This window comes from Mus caroli, chromosome 1, assembly GCF_900094665.2.
Source record: "Mus caroli chromosome 1, CAROLI_EIJ_v1.1, whole genome shotgun sequence".
Lineage (NCBI taxonomy): Eukaryota > Metazoa > Chordata > Mammalia > Rodentia > Muridae > Mus > Mus caroli.
Genome location: NC_034570.1, coordinates 54412654 through 54436254, shown reverse-complemented (window position 1 = coordinate 54436254; position 23601 = coordinate 54412654). Strand labels below are relative to the sequence as shown.

The window sequence follows — 23601 nt, the reverse complement described above, 5'->3', positions numbered from 1 at the left end:
TAAGTTGGCCAGGCTGCCTTTGAACTCACTCTGTAACCTAGGCAAGTACTGAACTCACAAAGCCCCTGCATTAGCTTCCTGAATGGACAGAATTACAGGCTTACACCTCTAGGTATAGAATAGGCCCAGCTTATTCTGTATTTTTGCCTCTCTTTTCCTTTTAATATTTGAAACAATATCTCACTATGTAGCCCAGAAGCTTCAGTCTTTATGTAGTTCATCTTGAACTCTCCTGCTGAAGCTCCCAAGTGCTGGGATTACAGGCATGAGCTACCACAGTCTACCGGAAGGGGGACGGAACAATGAGCTCACAAATAACACCACTCATGTAAAAACCCACTATCAATTACATACGCTAGGACTTGACTCTACTATTCTTCAAACCTCAGATTACTTCGAAACAGCATTCTGTAGGCCAGTGGTTCACAACCTGTGGGCTGCAACCCTTTTGGCAAACTCTATCTCAATATAAGGTTTGGGCACCACTTTCCTATAGAGTGTTTTTAATTTTTTCATTTCCCCTCCTGTTGAGATCGACATCTTTATTATCTAAACAAATCCTAAAGATCAAAAAAATTTGAATTATAATTCATAACAGTATCAAAATTACAGTAATGAAACAGCAACAAGAATAATTTTATGGTTGGTGGTCACCACAACATGAGGAAATTTAATAAAGGGTCCTCTCATTAGGAAGATTGAGAATTGTTGCTAAAAGGTATCAATAACTTAGATTATTTACCTTTAACAGCTGACAAGGTGTTTGCCCAAAATTATTAATCATCCCTTCTAAGGCTTTTCTTTCCTTTTCATCTGTTAAGGCATCAAGATCTACAGCACCTAAAACAAGAAATCATCAACTCACTATTGAGAAAGAACAAACCTGCATGACACTGATTAGTACATCAAGGAATGATTAACACATTTTAAACAAAATATGAGTCTTCAACTTATGTCACCAGAAAGTAATTTTCTGAAAACATTAAATATTTGCATTTGTGTGTATGTGTTTGTATGCATGTACATATGTGGGTACACATCAGGGATCCTGTCTAAAATAATAAGGGAGGAAGCACTGGGGTAGATAAGGCTAATGTACACCACCAGCTTCCTTGTATACCCACACATATATCACACACATATACACACAACAAAGACTTAAAAAGAGACATTTTTTTCTGCCAAAGCTCTCAAAAATCAGTTTTGATGCTGAGCTAGTGTTAATAATTCTAAATGTTTTCTTTCAAAGTTTACTAAAAATAAAGTAAAATTTGTAATATTCAATGAAGACCTGATGCCCAGTGGTGGTGACATATGCTTTTAATCCCACACTTGGGTGGCAGAGGTAGATAGATCTCTGTGGAATCGAGGCCAGCCTGGTCTACAGAGTGAGTTCCAGGACATCCAGGGCTATGTAGAGAGAATCTGTCTTAATAAAACAGAAAATTCGATATCCCATACAAGAAACCAAAAGCATAAAACAATTGTCATTTATAATTTGATTTCCATATATATGTATATACACACACATACATACACACACAGGCATGCATACATACATAATCTTAAAATCATAAACTTCTACTACAAAATTGAAATAACAGCAGTTTTGTGACCTTCCAACTGAAAAGATATTTTATTAATGTATTTTTCCCATGTTAAATAATTAAGGTCAAATACTAATGCCGTTTAAGTATTGTGAGAGAGGAGGTATTCTGGCTGGTACCTTCATAACTACAGTAATAGAAGACATTGAGTGCCTCCACTGCAGCTGGCCCTCTCTGTTTGTAGCCAAAGATCAGATCTATCCATTCATGAAGATGAGCAGAAACATATTCAGACTCCTAGAAAGAGAACAAAGTTAATACTTAATGGAAGTATCTTCCAACTATAATCTAAATTCATCCTTTTTAAAAGGGCATGGAGCCAGAGAGATGGCTCAGTAATTAAGAACACTGGCTTTCCTTCTAATGAAAGCATGTTCGATGCCCCGCACCCACTTGAAGGCTGACGGCCACCTGAAACTCCAGTTCCAGGATATCTGACCCCCCTTTTCTGGTGTCCTTGGGCACTGCACACACGTGGTATATAGACATACATGCGGGCAAAAACACTTGTACACATTTTTGTAAAAGGAGAGTGCTGCTTGGTGAATGAAGTGCTTTAAGACAGTTGTTAAACTCTCACTACTGCTTCAGTTCCATGTTGGAAATTTACCTAGGCACTAGTAAAACTTTTAAAGGGATTAGGCTGGTTTTATTAGGAACTTGGTTGATCTTTTGGAAAAATTGAAAAATGTACTCATGCTCAAGTGATTTGAAACAAAAATGTAAACTGCAAAATTAAATTATACCAGCTGGGTAAGCAGAATAACAACCCATATAGCATACACACAGAGAACTAGAATTTCCCTTATGAAAAATGCTTAGGGCTAAACCGGGCATGATGGTGCACGCCTTTAATCCCAGCACTCAGGAGGCAGAGGCAGGCGGATTTGTAGACCAGGCCAGCCTGGTCTACAAAGTGAGTTCCACACAGCCAGGGCTACACAGAGAAACCCTGTCTCAAAAAAACAAAACAAAACAAAAAAATGCTTAGGGCTACAAATATTTGAGATTTTGCTAGTTGCTGTTTGTTTTGTTTCAATGTTCATACCATGTTGTAAAGGCTAAAGTCATACATTTAGGCTTCAGCCATCAAAGAAACTTAATTGCCACTTGCCACAACTAGGACTGCGGAGTTTCCCAGATTTTTAAATATTTGTAGAGGATCATCCCTAACTCAAAAATCAGAAATCCAAAATGTCCCCAAATCTACTGGGCAAAGAAAACAACACAAAAAAGCTACTAACATCCTCCAAAATCTAGAAGAGTTACTGAGACAGGTGGAAAGCATCTTTATGGTAGTTTCTTTTTATTAGTTGTCTAAAACTTTTCAATTCAAGAAAAAAAATGTAAAACTTGATTAAATAGGAAATTTGATTTCCTATATACCACATATAAAAAACTTATGACTCTTATCATTGGTACTTATGATAGATTTGCATATATACCGTTATAAGCTATTAAAAAAAAGGAAAAGTGGGAATCTGAACTTTGTTATATATTCATGAATGGTATCATAATATTTATATCCTAAAATTAAATTACCACATCATACTTTCTAGAACAGTAATATACAACAGGTAACAAACTAATCTAGAAAAAAGTATACTTTAACTTATCTTTGAAAAACAAATCTGTATCTAATAAGACACGTGCACTGGCTAGTTTTGTATCAACTTGACACAGCTGGAGTTATCACAGAGAAAGGAGCCTCCCATGAGGAAATGCCTCCATGAGATCCAACTGTAAGGCATTTTCTCAATTAGTGATCAAGGGGGAAAGGCCCCTTGTGGGTGGGACCATCTCTGGGCTGGTAGTCTTGGTTCTATAAGAGAGCAGGCTGAGCAAGCCAGGGGAAGCAAGCCAATAAAGAACATCCCTCCATAGCCTCTGCATCAGCTCCTGCTTCCTGACCTGTTAAGAGTTCCAGTCCTGACTTCCTTGGTGATGAACAGCAGTATGGAAGTGTAAGCTGAATAAACCCTTTCCTCCCCAATTTGCTTCTTGGTAATGATATTTGTGCAGGAATAGAAACCCTGCCTAAGACAATGTGATTCACCAGAAATCTTACCAGAGCTTTTCTGTGTTTATAAATGAAATCTTCAGCTGACTTAGCCCATCTTGGAAGAATAACATCGTTTACCAGTTCTTTGGAAACTTGTAAGTGACCCAAATTAAATTCTAAGACACATAAAAAAAATCAGAACATTTTCTATTTAAAAGATGATGTAAAACAAATATAAAGGAGAACATATAACTAGAAAAAATTAACTCATCTGTCTATTGCAATATACTTTAATTAAATACATAAAACATTTTTGAACTTGTTTTTAGAAGGTATATCAGAGTAAGAATTTTTTTTTCTTAGAAAAGCCGGGATGGGAAACTTGGGAGATGCTCAGTGGGTAAATTTTAGCTATTCAATCATAAATATCTGAATTTGCATCTTCATCACCCATGTAAAGCTAGGTACAGTGGCTCATGCCAGTAACCACAGAAATAAGGGTGGAGCCAGAAGAATCCTAGAGACTTGCTGGGTACCCAGTTGTTTCAAAAAGTAACATGGAGTGGGATTAAAGATAGTTACTTCTGGCCTCTACATATAAATGCATGGTTGTATTTGAAAGTGTGCATGTGCACACACACACACACAAAACATTCCTCCACACATAAGTGCATATGAACATGCACACACGCATGCAAATGAAAAAGAAAAAAGAACAGTGAAGGCACAACAATCCACTCTTTAATTGATCCAATTAAATCAAAATGAAATATTATCTATCCTTACAACTAAAATTGAATAATGGTCATTTTAATAGTTAATTTATAAAATACCATTCATTAAAATTTTATGGTGTAACTTATACCCTGAACTCACTCACTCAGAGTTTTGCTTTATGGAAGAATAACATACTATCTTTCACAAAACACTTGCTATTACTGCTGGAATATGACATGTGACAAAACTTTCTCATGTATGAGGTTTTCTTGTTCGTACACTATGAGAAGAAAAACTGTCTTAAAATATTCTTAAAACAAAAAGTCTTGAAGTAATAGTGTGCTACCTTGAAATAGCACGTTTCCTAAGTCTAGGTAAGGTTTAAAAGTCCAAGTGACAGGGAGCACAGGGTGCTAGGCTTTCTGGTGAGTGATCCCTGTGTGGCAGCTAACGTTCTTTGTCCACTTGGAAGTTGTCTCCCTTAGAATTTACGGCAGAACCTACGGCTCATCTGCACATTCATTTCTGCCCTGAACGTCATATCTATTCCATGTGATTAGCTAAGTGGTTGGTATAGGACAGTTCTAGAGAATGAAGCTATAAGGGTTATACTTAGGAAAGGACATTAACAGATCTATATCTGCATCTTGGCAAGATGCTGTAGTTTCAAGCTTCTTCAATTATTTGTAACAAAGAGAAGAGTTAGCCATAAAGCAAAGCCAAAATACTTGGAGTAACAGAGTGGACATACAGAAAGAAATTGGCCATGATACTACTATACAACCTGAAACAAAAATCTCTCAAATTGAATTAAAAAAAAAAAAAAACCTAAAATCTTATTTGTCTTCTCCCGCCCAAGTTCCTATATATCAATCAATTAGATAATTACAGTTATACATAGGCACCATGAAGTCACAGGGAGCAATCAGCTCCAATGAACATTGCGGAGCAAAGAGGATCTTAAAAGTTTTCCATTCAAATTCAGCCCAATCACTTCTCCTCTCCCTGATACACTTTAGTGGCTTTAGTAAATTACAGTCTAATAGCTGACTAACAATCTACATCAAACATAAAACAAAATCTTGCATATTTAGTTGTGCTTTAAAAACAAATGTAAGGCTAGGGAAGCAGTTTGGTTATGGAGTGTCTGCAAACTGTGTGCTAGTCTCTGAGTTCAATCTCTAGCATCACACAAGGGGGGAAAAAGGAAAGAAAAAAAGGCAAAATAACTACAGAAAAAATACTTGGATATTTCTAAGATGTAACTGTCAATCATGCATCTCTACTCCAAAAACCTAATTTTTTTCAAAAGCTGGAATGACTGAGCACCTTTTTAAACGTGCACCTTTTGTACATTCCAAATAAAGAGTCAGTAGAAGTCTTCTTTAAAGGTGAAAGAACATTTTTATCTTTGTGAATTATATGATCTCTTGTAACTACTCAAGTTGATCATTAATTTCTAAAAGCAATTATAGATAGGAAACACATAAGTAAGCTGGTCAATATGTTGTGATGATTCTCTGAAAACCTAAGTTTGCTTGCTCATGGATCGGCTCACTGACCTCGGTCCAATTCCTCCAAAGACTTGTAATGGCGGGCAGTGTACAGCACAGCTTTAGATGTCTACTAAAGACTGTGCTCATAGCTACGTTCTCTCATGTGTCCAAATCCCACTCATATCTTACTTTTCTGTATCACCTCAAAGTAAGGTGAAGTAAGACTTAGCTCTGTATGTCACTTCTCTGGTCTAAGTTAAATTCTGTCACTGAGTAATCTACATACAAAACCAACCTTAAATAAATTATGCAATATTACAGAAAATGTCCTCAAAACTGTTTTTCAGTATTTTTCATTGGAACCTGTTGAATGAAAATTTATATCCCCTATTTCTTACCATTTTGATTTTCTAGAAACTCTGGGAAATAGAAGAATTCAGGAATAAGTTCTTTAACATCATATGTATTATCCATAAGTGCCTGCCAGGTAGCAGGGATGGAATGGAATTGCCGGTCTGCACAGTCAAACCTGCTCATGGGAACGAAAGACAAGAGTTTAATGAATGAAAACAAGGACGTGTAAATCAAGAACATTTAAGTTCTCTTTAAACTTCCACATGACTGCAGCTGGTCTTTTTAATCTTCCTATTTAATATCTGAAAACATCTTTTATCTTTATGATAGTCATCTATAATTCATTATTTGTTGTCAGGAGTTAATACTATCATTATAACTGTCAAAACAAAATATTGTTTTGTTTAAATTAACTGAAAATGAAATCTCACTAGAACAGAATTTCATGTTAATTAAATATAATCTTAAGAGACTTTTAAGCAAAGGTGTATGCTGACTCTGCAGGACATGGGTAGAGGTCATCCCTGGAATGCTCAGGCCTCTGGGCTGAACCACAAAAGAATGTTAAAGACACAAAATTTGATGAGTAAATTTATTACAAAAAGTGAATGTGAGTTATATATTTGAAAAGATCAAAGTATACAGTGGGCATAGAGTTTACTGCCTTAAAATCCCAGAACTTGGGAATGCCAAGGAAGTACTTTTTCAACTACAAGATCAGACTAGCATACAGAGTGAGTTCCGGGGCAAGGTAGGCTACAACATGAGAGATTGTTTGTAAAAGAAAAAAAAAAAAATCTGAGTTCAAAATAATGCTAAATATAACAGTACTTATATTTTCAATTAAGAGACTTACAGAAATGCTTCTGAGCTAACCGTTAATACATTATTAGCAGAAACTCTTCACTAAAAGCCAGTAGGGCGATAGTATTGTGGCTAAATTATTTACATGTGTCAGTAGCTTACTTTAACTTTTTGAGATAAGATCTCTTATTGAACCAGGATCCCATGAATTCGATAACCAGCTAGACTGGCTGGCTTGTGAGCGTCAAGGATTAGCCTGTCCCCAATCCTCAGATTCTTACATGAGTGATGGAGAGCCAAACTCAGGTCCACATACTTTGTAAGGCAAGAGATCAACTGAGCTATTTCCTCAGCCCATAAATTTTAACTAGTTGATTTAGGTTTCATTATAGGTATGAATGATGGCTGGAGAAATTTCAAGTGGTAATGTTCTAATTGGACTGTGCTTTCCTTAATTATAAAAAACATAACATTCTCTTGATTTTTTTCTTGGAAAAATTAAGCTATGGGTTTTAGTAAAAATGGTAAATACTGATTTTTCTTTTTCTTTTTAAAGACAGAGCTTCACGTAATGCAGTCTTGAACTTGCGACGTAGATGAGGATGACCTTAAGCACTGACCTCCATCTCCGGAGGGCTGGGATTACTGTACTGTGTCTTCACATCAGGTCTATACAATGGTGGGCTCAAACCTAGGGCACTAGGCCTGCTAGGTAAACATCCTATCAACTGAGCTCCATCTCCAGCCATAAAGTTCACCCGTTTGTAAATGTCTACTAATCTCTGACCCAGTCATCCATTCACAGCAATGCTGTTACTAACATGGGTGCATAAATTTTTATGTCTTCAATCATGCTGGGTAGAAATTTAAGAGCAGAATTGCTAGTGATAATTATTTCATGTTTAATGTCTTGGAGAATTGCCAGACTGTTTTCTATAAAGATTACTATTTTGAAATTCTACTACTGTTATTTTCTAATTTTACATCAAAACCTTCAAACAGTAGCTTTTATCTTCTCTCTCTCTCTCTTTTTTTTTTTTTTTTTTTTTTTTTTTTGGGTTTTTTGAGACAGGGTTTCTCTGTATAGAACTGGCTGTCCTGGAACTCACTTTGTAGACCAGGCTGGCCTGGAACTCAGAAATCCGCCTGCCTCTGCCTTCCGAGTGCTGGGATTAAAGGCGTGCACCACCACGCCCGGCAGCTTTTATCTTTTTTATTTTAACAACTGATCATAGGATGGGAAGTGATCTCTCTTTGTGGTTTTGACTTGAATTCCCGTGATGGTTAAAGATATTGCACATCTCTGTATGCATTAGACACCTGTCTATTTAGACCCTTTTCCATTTTTCAGTTTTGTATTATCTGGTTGTAAGGATTCTGTATATATTCTAAATACAAGTTCCTTAATGGATTGTCTTGGTGGTTGTACTTTCTTGATGGTATCTTATAAGCACAAACAATTCATTTTAAAGCTTTGTGAAATTACATTTTTCATAAAATTATAAAAAAAAACAAAATAAACCTAGTTATACTTCCAATATCTTATGAAGGGAAATTATATCAGTGCAACATTTTATTGATGATTAAAAATCTTAGAGACTGAACCTCTTTTTGAAAACCAAGGTTTACTCAGTTAAGATAAGGTAGAGGGGACTGGAGAGATGGCTCAGTGGTTAAGACCACTGACTGCTCTTCCAGAGGACCTGGGTTCAATACCCAGCAACCACATGGTGGCTCACATGTATATAACTCCAAGATCTGACACACCCACATAGACATACACACAGGCAAAACCCCAATACACATAAAATTAAAATAAAAAATAATTATTAAAAGAGAGACAGGGTAGAGAATACAGGTTCCCTATAGATGTTACATGGAAAGAACATAAGAACAGGCAGTGTTTGTATAGTGCTAACTGGGAAAACAGTGCTCAGAACTAAGACAAGTGGAAACAAAACGCTACCTAGACAGTACAGACAGTGGAGGGTTCATGCAGGCCCCTTAGAATAATTAGCAACATGTGAAACAGGTAACAGAGTCTACTATTAGAGCAGTATTACAGACCTTTTCAAGTAGCTGCTATGAATTCCCAACTGCTTCCTCTATCTAGTCTTTATGAAAAACATTCTTAGGAATACTGTAGTGCTGCTAAGATGTGACTAGGGAGAGCTTAGACTTAGCTCTAAACCACATGAGTTCTGTAACTTGAGGAGGGAGTAATTACTTGGAATTGATCCTTGGACCTTGCACATGCTAGACAACTTCTCAGCCACTGGGCAACATCCTTGGTCTGATATCTAATAATAAATATCTGATTGACTTCTCAAAATGGTAGGGATTCCAAATGTACACTACAATAATAGTGGAAAAAGTCATATTCAAATTTCTTATATATGAATCAATTTGAATGAGCTGTTCTTAAACTACTCTGGCTGATTTTCTCTAGACTAAATCCTAGTAGAAAATTTAAAAGCCATGACTCCCATCATTCGGAACATGACATCAAAGTGACTAGTTCTGAGTCTTACAATCAGAGGAAAATAGCTCAACTGTTAGCATACCGTCCACTCTGAAGCTGGATGTGAAGGGTGGTGAATGGCTCCACGCGGATCAGATAGTGCATGACGCCCGCAGAATTGGAATAGTGAGTACCATAGTGAAACTTATCAATTGTTCCCATTGGGTCTTCAAAATTCTCGTACCTTTAAAAAAAAGTGGATTTTATAACTATAGCAAAATGGTGAAATTAGAGTCAAAATATAGTATTCTTTGAAAAGTCAATCCTTAGTCGTATGCTTTACTAGTAAATAAAGTATCTACATCCCACATATAACTATGGGAAAAATTAATTTCTAAGGATGTTTCACAAATAATGAAATATCACTAAAAGAAGCTTTTGCAGCATTTCAGGTAACTTTTATTTAATGATAAACATATAGGTGTTTTGCCTGAATGTCTATGTGCCACTTGCATGTCCAGTGTCAGTGTAGGCCAGAGAGGGAGTAGGCTCCCCTGCACCTGGAGTTACAGAGGCTTGTAGGCAGCCATTTGGGTAATGGAAACTGAACCCGAGTGCTTTGCAAAAGCACCGATGCTCTCAACTGCTGAGTCATCTCTCCAGCCACACAAGCTTTGCATAATACAATAGTAAGGTATGTTGACTACAGAAATTTTTGAAATAGAGATTAGAAAACATTTTTGTCAAATCTAATTCACTTCCTTGCTGTAACTTTACTTTTCAGTATTTAATTCACTCTTTGTGTGTGTGCATGCATGATGGTGCACATACTGAGGTCAAAGAACAACCTGCTAAGTTGTCCATATGGGTTCTGGGACTCAATTTCAGATTGCAAGGACTGGTAGCAAGAGCCTCTATCCACTGTGTCAACATGCTAGCACTAACGTTTATTCTAATGAATAATATACAAAATTTTACTCAGCAACACCGAGGGTCAAACCAAAGTTTCATACATAACAACTAAGTGGGCTACACTCCCTGCAATGTAAGTATAGTTCATTTTTTTAAAATCACATTTATTTAATGTGTGTGTTACAGTGTACATACACATAGATATCACAGCACAATTTGTAAAAGACAATTCTCTCATTACACCCACTACATAAACTTACTGTGGTCGTTTCTCACAATACTAAACAGATCTACCACATGACCCAGCCATGTCACGCTAGGGTAGTTAGCCAGATGACTTTAAGTCAACTTGCATGTAAGTGTTTACGGTAGCACTATTAACAATAACTAAGCTACAGAACCAACACAGGGATCTAACAAGAAGAATGGATGAATAGAATTGTTTTTAGTCATAATGAAGAATGCAGTTATGCCAACTGCACAAAAGTGAATGTACATGGAGATGGAGTGGGGTGGGGAGAAGGTTTGGGATGTGGAGCAGATGGAGGGTGGATGGTGGGGGAGGTTGGAAAATGGAATATGGAATGCAAAAAATAAATTAAAAATTAAATTAAATTAAAAAAAGAGAGAGAGTAAAGGTGGTCTCATAAACATTTGCTCTCTCAATTGTGGTTCCTAGGTTTTATAGATATGTGAAATTTTATAGATACATAAAATCTGGTTTGTATATATATTTGTGAAAATGTATGGCAAAATGGTCTAGAAAAATAGATCACAGGGGTGACATAGAAGCAAAGCATGGTGAAATATATTGAACATACACTGTATGTTACATGAAATTTTCCTTCTGTAACATATGTACCATGAATATAAGATATTTGAAAAAACATCTTAAGTAGCTTCTGTTAAAAACAGATAACATGAAGCTGGAGAGATGGCTCAGTGGTGAGGAGCATATGATGCTCTTCCAAAGGACCTGAGTTTGGTCCCCAGCACCCATGTGTGGCTCATAACCCTCTGTGACCCAGTTCTATCATATCTGATGTCCTTTTCTGCCCTCTGCAGATATCAGGCATGCAAGTGGTATACAGACATACATGCAGACAAAACAACCATACATATTAAAGAAACTTTTTTTCAAACATTTAGGGACTGGAGAGATAGCTTAGTGTACACATATTTATATGCTAGAAAAAGACAATCATACTCAAAAAATAATAATTAAACATAACCTTTTTAATTTAGAAAAGGTAACATTTAATTGTTTTGACTGAAATCTGTACAAATTCAAACAGTGAGTTTCTCAATAGATTTAAAACGTACTTACTTTTCACGCATAGCTTTGGCATTTTTTTCATTAACTACTCCAATTGGTTTAGAAAGATCTCGAAATACAGTAGGGTTATTTAGGTCCAACTCTTCTGAAGTATAATCTTGCAAAATCCAGGGAAACTAAAGAGACATAATTCAAAATTTAGACATTTCTTCCTAGAGAACCTAGAGAACATCAAACATAAGATGTTCATAAAGATAGAAGGATAATCACTGAGAATAGTTTTTCCTATTATAAATACTTTGAAGATATATTTATTTATCTTGAGTAATTGAATAATTTTCAGTAATTCTTCAGGGCTATTTTTAATAGAATAAAAAAGGACTTTACCTTTAATTACTAGTCTTCATGTTTTAATATATCTTTAGAATATGAAGGTGAAAACATACAGGCAAAGCATGTACACCTTGTGTGTTTCTTTTACAGTGCTTGAGATTGGACCCAGAGCCTCACATACAGTACAAGGGCATTCTACCACTGAGCTGTACCCAAGCCTCCCCATTTTTTTCTAAATAAAAACATGAATATCATATATACTTTTATACATTATAAAGTATAAGTTAATTTTATTTTTGAGATTTATACAAACTCACCACAGGGTACTGTGCAAGGTCATTGTAGGTTCGTCCTGCCATGGTATTTATTTGAATGAGGTAGTCAAAGTTTGTTATCTCTCTATTCACCCATTTCTAGACAGCATAAAAAAAATCAGAATCATATCATATAACCTCTTAGAATGGGACAATTATTAATAACCAACCTAATTTTGTAATCCTTATCTCTATTATCTTCATGATTGAAGATATGGAGCTACAAAAAGTTTAACATGGAGACAAATCAACTTCTTCACAATTTACTTCTTTAGAAAATTACTGTCTAAGAAAAAGAGCAAAAGAATTAAACGTAAGTACTACACTGTACTCTGGGGTGGTAGTGCACACGTGCAATTCCAGCTACATGTGTGGAGGTGGAGGTGGGAGGATGGCACGCTGGAGGACATCTGGGACGACTTAAGCCGGGGATACAGGCTAGTGTAGAGCACTTTCAGTGCATCACTCTGGATTTAGTCCTAGGTAACAGGAAGAGGAAAAATTAAGACTCTTCTTTAATTGTTTTATTTAACTTGAAATTTTAAATTCTAAAAGGCCTGCCCTACCTTTGACATTTTCACACTATATGTACTAAAAGGCAGTACTCTAACATGCTAAAGCATTCTATGAGCTAAGCTAATACGGTTATGGATTTTAGACTGACTATCTGAAGAAAAACCACCTTTAGAGAACAAAATGAAGTGGAATTAGAAAATCATTTCTTTCTATTAATCACAAAATTATATTTAGTCTTCTAGTGACTGTACATAGTTAAGTTATACATCCGAGTTTTCTTGACAGAGTAACAATCAACTTTAATTCACTGTGGATCAAAAGCAAAGGGTTAGAATTATGGTGAACAGTGAAATATGAAATCTGTATCCTCCAATCCATTAAGTGAAATCTTCATTTTGAGATATATTTCTATTTATAGAAAGCTCAATTGTTCTTAGGTGTAAGTTTGAGACATTAGTAGTTAATGAATAAACTTTATTCAAGAGCAAAAGGAACTGTATGTTATTAAACAAGGCTTATTTCCAACAACAGAAAAGAATTCTTGGCTGGAGGACCTCACAGAAAAGGCTGGCATAAATAGGGTCATATATTCAAATCTTATCACACTCCACACACAAAGATAATTATTTTAATTGGAATTTTATTCTAAGTGGAGGAACAAAGGCCAGGGCTAATGGATCACACCTTTAATCCCACACTTGGCAGGAAGAAGTAGGTAGATCTCTGAGTGTCTGAGGTCAGACTGGTCTACAAAGTCAGTTCCAAGACAACCAAGGCTAGGTAGAGAGACCCTGCATCAACAAAAGCAAAACTGACTAATTAACTAACCAGTCAAATAAAAGAATGAACGGATAAATGGATGGGTGGATAGATGGATGGATGGATGGAAGAAGAGCAGTCAGAACACACAAAAGAAAAACATCAGAAGTTTTATTTTTTTAAGCAAAATTCTAAGATGTAAAATGATCAAATTACAACAAGCTATAAAATGTCCTACCTGCGTTAATCCTGATGCTTTGAATAACTCCTGTGGTGATCTTGTTCCATAACTAGTAGGAGAATGAAGTGACAAAAGTCTACTATATATTTTGTTTCTAACCTATAGAAAAAAAAAAACTACTGTTTAGTTTAAAAACTGGTCAAGACAAATACAGATTATGGCTTTTGTATAGTTTTCCCAAGATATAGTTAATCTTTTAAAGAACAAGTACTTTCTTTCTTTCCCATGGTATCTCTATCGTCGTTATTTTACTTCAGAAACTCTTCACCAGTGCACCAACTTGACAGTGGTTATTCACAATTCTGCCTCCTTTCTAATTTCTTGAAAACCAGAATCTATTATCTGTTCCATAGTTTCACCTCTTCTGGATATTTCAATTTCTTTACCATATTTGCTGCTATGGTTTGAATATGTCCTTTCAAAGTTTATGATTTAAAAACCCGCTCCTCAACTAATAAGTTCATAATAGGAAAGAGATGGGCATTTGGAGGCGATCAATATTAAATGAGGTCATGGAGACAGTATAGATAATGGGGAAGGTGTCTTCTACCAAACCTCATCACCTGACTCTAATCCTTAGGAACTACGCTGTGGGATGAAATAACTGATTCTTATAGGCACACTACACCTTGTACACATAAGACAGTTCTTTTTAAAATAGTGTCATGAGGCCAAAACATCATATTGGCATTAGTGTCCCCGTAAGAAGAGAAAAGGAAATCTAGGCACACTATGCACAGCTTGTCTAATCTTATATATTGCATGTTGTCTGGCATCTATTGACTGATATTAACTGTTCTATGGTATGTACACACTCACTGGAAACAACCACCTCAATTCCCAAATCTCAACAAAGTTCATATACTGACTAGCCTCAGAATAATTTTCTTCTTTAATATTCTGTATTAACAGGGATATAGCCCAAAATACCATTGAGAGCTCAGTAGCTGGAAAATTATTTCAAAATCATACTCTATGATTACCAGAAAGGTACTGCACCTCTTTTTTGAAATTGAGAAAGTAGTTGGACTGATCAACATGAAAAATCTCAAGTGCTGATCTCCTTAAGTTGTAACGACGTAAGTGAATCTCTCGAATTTGAGAATGGGGCCACTTGAAATCAAAGCCCAGACCTGAAAACAAAAGAAATTTTGTGACTGAGGTGCCACATAAAGTTACTCACTCCAGGAAGAAAATATCTCCTTGTTTCCAAAAGTAATACTCAGGGGAAAGGAATTCTACATTCAAAAACTAGCATTCATTAGGAGTTATAAATTCTCTCTTTTAAACTATTCTAGAACCCCTAAGCTATTCTACTACCTTTCTATGAGGCCAGATAGTAATTCTAAAATGTATGCCCTAGAACTCTTTCTAGGATGTGGATCTTCAGATTTAGTCATAAAAAAGAGCTTACAGGACAGTGTATATATACAAAAGTAGGATAAAATTAAGACTGCACTTTGTAACTAAGTTTACTGTGAAACCCTCAAGCCAAATCTTGTAAAATACATTAATGCTGATGAGGATGATGAAAGCAAGTGGGGAGGGCTCTGCATGCCTACAGTCCTAGCTACTCACAAGGCTGAGGCAAGAGAATGAATGAACCTAATTCCTGACTCCATTTTTCATTTTACAAGATAAACTATAATTTCACAGTCCCACCTTGTTTGTTTCTTCCTCTAATTCATGACTCGTGGACCTGGATTCTTAATAATGAAAGGTAATTATTTTCCCAGAACTACTCACCATCTTCTTTTTCAATACTGTTATCATGGAAGTAAATGTGTTGAGTAGTGACTTCTAATCTGCCGGGAATTATGTCAATTACAGTAATGAGTTCACAGTCTTCAGTCAACACCAATTTTTCCTTTTGATCCTGTTCTTCCTTTTCATCACTGAACAAAAGTTTAAAAGAAGCAATAATGAATTTAGCTCACTTATGAGGTGAACAGTGTCTTCTTCACTGCTGATACTGGGTGTTTATGTTGCTGTCTTTTGAAACTCCTCATCAGTCTAGCTAAAAGTTGATAGTTTTGCAGTATGTTTATTTTTTACTAACTTTTGTATCTATAATTATTCCACCTTTTAAATGTCTCCTGAATGGATTTCTTTTTATAGCTTTATCTTTTCTTTTGGTTTTATATTTCATACAAATAATTGTCTTTCATGGACAATCATCCCGGATGAAACCCAGGGCCTTGTGGTATGCACACTGGATGAGCCCTCTACTGCTAAGTTATATTCTCAGACTCTGGTGCACATTTCCACAAAAACACAGCTTAAAGTCATACATCATTCAATATTTTCATTCAAAAATACTTTATAATTTAAAATACAGATCCCAACAATCCTACGTAGAAACCCTTCCTCAATAATTTCAGTAAATACTCTCAGATTCTTAACAGCTGGTCTGACATTAATTGTTAAAGAATTACAACACTTGTAACTAAACAATTAACTGTTTGGAAAGCCACAAACTCAAGCAAATCCACAATTTTGCAGTCCTCTTTCTCATAACATAGTTTAACTGCTTTCAAATACTTCTACATACATATTTACTCTATTTACATACATATTTACTCTAGCTGCCATGTCCTCTTCAAGGAGTTCTAGTTTATCTTCCTCCATGTCACTGAGTTTAACTTGTTTCACTACTTCCAAAAGCAATGAATCACTGGAAGGCTGTAAGTGCTGAACACCTATTTAATTAAAAAAAAAGAATTAAAAACTAGTACAAAATATTATAGCATTTCTGTATTTTCTGACAGTTTTGATGTTTGAGGACTTTTTAAAATTATTATACATGTGATAAAATATACATGCCTTTAAAATGACAGTTATTTTTAATAATGGCTAATTCTTGATTCAGAAATAGAGTAAATACTGGATTAGCAGTCTGAAAGAGGTATAGAGCTGACTTTATGCAAATTACAGATTTATGAATCAATTATATTTAATTAAAAGCAAGTTAGTGCTGGGCAGTGGTGGCACACGCTTTTAATCCCAGCACTTGGGAGACAGAGGCAGGTGGATTTCTGAGTTTGAGGCCAGCCTGGTCTACAGAGTGAGTTCCAGGACAGCCAGGGCTACACAGAGGAACCCTGTCTCAAAAAACAAACAAACAAACAAACAAACAAAGTTAATAATTAAATAAATTTCAATGAGTTAATATCAATGTGATTGTATTCTTGTATTAAATATCAAATGACAGCCAGGCCAGGCGTGGTAGTGCACACTTTTAACCCTAGCACTTAGAAGGCAGAGGCAGGTGGCTCTCTGTGAGTTCAGGGCCATCCTGGTCTATATATCGAGTTTCACGGATAGCCAGGGGTACATAGAGAGCCTGCCTCAAAAGAAAGAGAAAAAAGAAAGCAAAGGCTGTATGAGCAGTTGTCTACAGTTAACAAATAACAATCAGCAGAGCCATCACTTCCTGAGGTACCTGGGAAGGAACAGGTAGCCCTAACACAGACATAAAACACATACACGTACAGGATACAAACTAAGTACTTTGTAATAACAAAGGGCTTTATACCAGAAAGAACATGGACACTAAGTTGGGATACTAGATTTCAATTCTGTCCGGCCACTAGGCTCTCTGAATCTGTGCTTCCTACTTTCTAAAAACACTCCAACTTACATGGAACTGCACACTTAATAAACAAAAACAAAACAACCAAGTGAAGAGGAATCCCAGCTACACATCTTACAGAGAGTTAATATCCACAGTATGTAAAGAACTAAAAAAACCAAGGAAAACATACCAAACCAAACCAACCAACCAAACAAAAAACAACAACCCCCCCTCCCAACCCACCTATTTAAAAACATGGGCATGGGACCTGAACAGTCATCAAAGGAAGAAAAAAAAATGGTTAAGAACCATCTCAAAAAATGTTTATTGTCCTTAGCAATTAGAGAAATACAAATCAAAACAAAACCCCAGTCAGAATTGCAAAGATCAACATTCCACACACAACAAATGCTGAAAGGGATATGGAGAAAAGAGAACCTTCATCATTGCTGGCTGGATTTCAAACTAAAGCAGCCTCTAGGAAAACCAGTGTGGAAAATTATCAAAAAAGCTAAAGATACATCTGCCCTATGGCCCAGCTATTCCATTCCTTAGCATACACCCATAGGACTGAACAGCCTACTCCACAGACACTCACTCTGCCATGGTCACTGCTGCTTCATTCACAACAGCTAGGAGATAGAAACAACCTTACGGTCCCTCAATCGGTAACAGAATTGTGGTTCTTATACACAATGGAATACTATCCAGCTGTAAAGAGAAATGCAATCATGAAATTTTCAGGTAAATGGAAGGACCTAGAAAAGACTGTATTGGGTGAGTAACCCAGACCCAGAAAGATAAACATTAGATGTTCTCTCTCATCTGAGGTTCTAGCTTAAATCTTCCTATTTGAGTATCTATCCTGAAGTAGCTACAGAAACTAGGGAAATAAAAGGGATCATATCAGGGTATGATAGGTGTATATAGGGTATGATATATATAAAGGGATCATATAGGGTATGATAGGTGGGGGAGCAACAGAGAAGAGATTAGCAGGATGCTACTGATCTGACGAGGAAAATGGAAAGGGGGAGAGGGAGATAAAGACAGAAGAGAGGAGGCTGAAATAACAAAAACCCAACACCTGGCATGAGAAGATGGAGTTTCATGATTGTTGATCAAGATTGACCAAGAGACTCCCAAAACATTATGGGCTCTTGCTACTGTCCTTGGTTTCCTTCTAGAGGTAGAAAACAAGTGCCTATTGCTGAGGACACCAAGTGCTTCAAGTGAGCTTCCAAAGGAAGAAAGCAACCAAAAGACCTACCCACTATGACATCTATGAACCACAACGACCAGCACAACATGGTGACCTTAAGATGCAGTAGTGGCACACATCCTTTGGTGATTAGCGACAACTCTAATTGGACTAAAGATCAAATTAGATTTCAACAAGAAAGAAATTCTGGCTGGTGCTAGAAACCTAGCCAACTACTCAGGACTAGTGAAGCCATGGATCTTGGAGGAGAACCAACAGCTGCCACTTTAGCAAACTAGCATTAATACTTTACACTCTAAATATTTGTCTTTATACCCATAGGTAAGTGTAGCCCTCACTCCTTATCAAGAACACCTCTCTCTGTAATAGATGGCGACCATTACAGAAAAACATAAGTAACCAAAATGCAGATTTGTGGAGCTGAGTCCAACTGGATACATCTATAAAACAATTCCCAAACCTAAGGTTCAGAGACCATCTTGGAAAAGAGGGCTGAAAGACTGTAAGAGCAAGTTTACCGTGAGACTATATCTCCTGGGAACATCAGAAGATACATCCATAAAGTCTAACCACATGGTTAGACTGTGTAAATATGAGCTGAACAAGGACAATAACAACAACAGACATGCTAAATGGATTTGGGGTGTGTGTGGGGATATATAATATATACACATATGCATGTAACAAAAAAGACTGAATTTGAAATAGAGCAAGGATAGGTTCATGGGAGAATTTGGAGAGAGAAAAGGGAAGGGGTATATGATGTAATAATATTATAATCTCAAAAAAAAGAAATAATAAAAGATGTGTTTTAATTTTCTGTCTGTTCTGAGTCAGGGTTTTACTACGCTGCCTGGGCTGGGTTGAACTCCAGATACCTCCTTTTGAACTGCCTCGTGAGCTGGGATTGAAGACATGCACCAGACACTACGCTCCTCAGTCAAAAGAATCCGTTTATTTGGTCTCTCAAGGTGGCCCGAGCCTGAGAAACTTTACATAGCAAACGACGACACTGGCATTCTGCCCCTCTGCCCCTACTTCACAAGTACTGTGATTACAGATAGGAATCTAGATTTTCTTATCCATCGCAAACTAGGTGTCTTGAGTTCTTAATGGGCTTTTCATTAAAATATTACATACAAGCATTTTACAGAAAAGTCTATGACATAACCCTGTTCTGTATATTTGCAATGAGTTATTTGCAAAGTGTACTTGAAACAAAACAAGCAACTATTTTCTTACTAAAGAACATCATGAATTGGCAAAATATCAAACCATCTTAAGAAGTAAACAAAATAACTCTGCACTTAATTGTGAAGTGCACACAGCAGAAAGCACTGTAGGATGAGCCACTGCTTGCTCCTAGTTTTCACTACCGTCGAGCACCATTTCTCCCATCTCTCCAGTTTTACTGTCACCACTGAACTGGAATACTTCTTAAAATATGCAGTGAGTAAAGTTGAGGTGAAAAAAGGACGGTGGTTTTCCTGAATTTAAGACAGCTGAGGTAAGAGGAAAGGATATAAACTCATACGCAGAGAAGAGAGGGTAAGGAAAAAGGAGTGGGAATTTCCCAGAGAAGGATTTCTTGGAAAATAGCAGGGAAATAGCATGATTGAAACTACTACCAAACTAAAGTGATGCACTGGAGGGGGTGTCTGCTAGGTAATGAGGACAGCTACATTTTGAAGAGGAAGTGTTCAAGTGCCAGGAAACTGACAAGGCAGAGAGGCTTATATATATGACTGTAAGCTGCTATGTAAGATACATTAAGTTAGTGTTTGTATCAAAGACAAAAATTAAGAGAAAAAAAATCATAATTATCTGATTTACTTTAGAACATAGAATCCTAAGTGATATACTGGCTTTCTTCAGCTTTGTAGGAATGGTCAATATGTTAAATGGGAAAAAAGTCTAAAATTTGGCACTTGTTTAATCTATAAACCTATCATGAGACACAAGTGGTACAGAAGCAGCTACAGTGACAATAATTATGACCTGGCAAACATGTAGGTGCCATGGACACATCACAGGAAATACTTCTGCATATTTCAGACTTTTCTTCAAAAGAGAACAAATGACAGCCAATAATGAAGAGCTTCTTACAAAGTTATAGAAACCCCTTTAAAATCCATTTTGAAATACTACTTGGGTAAATATTTGCAAAGTATTCTTTTCTAAAACAAGGCACATCTAAGACATTAAAAATTAGGGCTCTTTAAAAGCAGGTTGGGCTGGAGAGGCGAGCACTTTTTTAGAGGTTCCGTGTTCTACTCCCAGCAACCACATGGTGGCTCACAACCTTCTGTAATGGGATCTGATACCTTCTTCTGGTGTGTCTAAAGAAAATAACAGTATAGTCATATACATTAAAAAGGGGGGAGGCAGGTTATAAAAGAGTCATAAATTAAAGGATGGGGAAGTAGGATAATGTAATAGTCAAAGGAAAGGATATTATTTCTCAACAAAACATAAATGAAATACAGTAAAAATACTGGCTTTCTTTGGAAAGTTATAGTCAATGAAAACACACACTCATCTTAGATTTAGGCCAAAATTAACAACACTGAATTCATGTACCAATTTACACACACACTTTAAAATACTATACCCCTTTGTTTCTAAGTAAACATCTAAAACAATAAACAACAGTAAGCAGCCTGTCAACATCTGTCTATAAAAGCAGGTAGATTCTGTAACTCACCTAAATTATCTCTCAAGGCACTAGCTTCCTCGTGGGTTTTGAAATTATAATTTGGTACCAGTTTAAGTCTCATGCGGGAATAATTTTCAACATTGGCTAGTTTCCAGTGAATTTGATTCTGTTTCCTATAAAATTCACAATGAAACAAGTAAAATTACTTAAAGTTATAAAGATTAATTGTTTAAAGGGTATAAACAAGTATAAAGTGCTTCACAATTGTTCAACACACTTTAGAAAATGATCAAGATATAACAATTGGCTAGTTTTCACAAGGCCCTGGGTGTGATTTCCAGCACTACAAAAAAGCAGACTTGGGTAAACCTGAAGGAGAGCAGCGGAGTGGGGCTGAGTAAGAGCAGCGGATGGCACATGTGTGCAAACAGCATGTGGAAACCTACTACTCTATATGCTAGCAGCTACTTTCGAAACAAATGTAAATGTTTATGTTTATCATCTGGACAACTGTCAAGAAAACTAAAATGAGTACGTTTAACTGCAACATATATGAACCTAAGAGAATTTAAATTACTTACCCAAGATGCCATGAGGTTTAATGGTAGAGAAGTAAGATTTGAACACTAGCTTTCAGACTTCTAACTTCATTACTTTATTCTTTCATGCTAAATACAATTTCATAACCATAATATTAAAAAGTTTTACTACAAATAAAAATAACTGCAAATGAATCAAAATCCAAAATATCAAAGTTAAGATGATAAAACTCTTAGAAGAAAAGGTAAAGTTTTATGACCTTGGGTGTGGGTATGCTTTCCTAAATACATTATAAAATACATGCAAAGAAAAAAACTAGGTTTATTAAAATTATAACTTCTGAAGAACAAAGGTCACAATCAGGAAAGTGAAAAATCATCTACATATTTGCAAATCACCTGAAGAGTCACTGAGAATACATACATTCTGACACACACAACTTCAGTGAGAAGCCCATCATTCAGTGGGGGAACTAGGCAAGGGAAACAAGCCAACACTCTTCAAAGGCATACAAATGGCCAACAAGTACACAAAACAGCACTCAACATTGTTGGTTATTAGAATGGTGAAAAACAAAATCATATGACCATGCTTTATATGCACAATGGAAGAGCTATTTGAAAAATTGGAGAATGACAACTATCAGTTAGGATGTGTGAAACTGGAAAACATACTGACATTCCCTTGCCAATGCCTAAGCTAAACATAAAGTAGGATGCAGAACTTGCATGTATATTATATACCCAAAAGGATTTAAACGCATGCTCTCAGAACATTCTGGTACAACTATCCACAGTGGCACTGTCACCATAGCTCAAAGGTGGCCACCAACTAAATATTTATCCACTGATCAGAGCGTCAAAAAGATAAACAAAAGGTTTACTTTACTACATATTTAAAACAAGGGCTATAAAATATATATACCAAAAGAAGTGACGATATTAAGCTGTAAAATGTTGAAGTGCATAACGTCACTAACTCTAGCTTAACAAGGTGATGTGAGAAATGCAGAAGCACTGTTATGGAGTATTAGAGTCTAAAGTCTAATGCATGTGACACTAGGGTAAACGGAGAGCCAAGCACATGACCAGTAATACGTACACACAAACCTCCTGTCATTCAAAACCAACTCATAAAGAACAGGAATTCAAAGTTCTCTTTAAAGAACTGGAGTAAAACATACTTAGCTTAACAGTTTAACATATAATGCCACAGTTCTAAAGAGCAAAACATGCACCTACTTTTCAGCCCAAGGCCCCCTTTCGCACGTAAGATAGAGCCGTATCGCCTTCCAGCGTCTAACAGCCGCCAACTGCTGACTGTTAAGTTGTTTAATCATATTATTGTACCTCAAGTTCTCTTGACGGGCTTTTCGATTAAATGGCTCCACAAAATACTCCTGAAATAAACAGAAAAAGATGAGAGTAATGTATCCATAAATTTTTATTTAATTTAACAAAAAAAGGTATATGAAAAAAGAAAGAACATAATTTTATTTCATTAAAATACTTCTTTTTGATGAGGACGGTAGAATTTTAGCTATGTTCTACTTAAGATTTCTTTGACTCGTAAAAATAAAACACACATACAGACACACAGACACAGACACTCACTCTACGGCTGATAAAATAATCAATAAAAGTCACCTACTGCTGAGCCTAACAACCTGGGTTTGTTCCCAAGCACCCCAATTGTGGTGGTATACTCCTGCAATCCCAACACTAAGGAGGTGGAGTTAGGAAGATGTGAAGTCTAATGTTATTCTTAGCTGTTTATCAAGTTTGAGGCCACTCTGAAATATGAGATAGTCACACACA

General features: G+C 36.2%; 1 protein-coding gene across 1 annotated transcript in view; it reads right to left on the bottom strand.

Annotated features, from left to right (window-relative positions):
- Positions 1-23601, bottom strand: part of Nbeal1 (neurobeachin like 1) — a 162706-nt gene that overhangs the window by 30540 nt on the left and 108565 nt on the right. The window contains exons 35-45 of the mRNA XM_021162943.2: positions 16365-16491; positions 15539-15687; positions 14792-14925; positions 13790-13891; positions 12280-12375; positions 11681-11805; positions 9545-9685; positions 6221-6351; positions 3676-3785; positions 1727-1844; positions 743-840 (exon numbers count right to left, since the gene is read on the bottom strand). Of these exons, the coding sequence (XP_021018602.1) occupies positions 743-840; positions 1727-1844; positions 3676-3785; positions 6221-6351; positions 9545-9685; positions 11681-11805; positions 12280-12375; positions 13790-13891; positions 14792-14925; positions 15539-15687; positions 16365-16491 (1331 nt within the window). The remainder of the gene's footprint in view (positions 1-742; positions 841-1726; positions 1845-3675; positions 3786-6220; positions 6352-9544; positions 9686-11680; positions 11806-12279; positions 12376-13789; positions 13892-14791; positions 14926-15538; positions 15688-16364; positions 16492-23601) is intronic.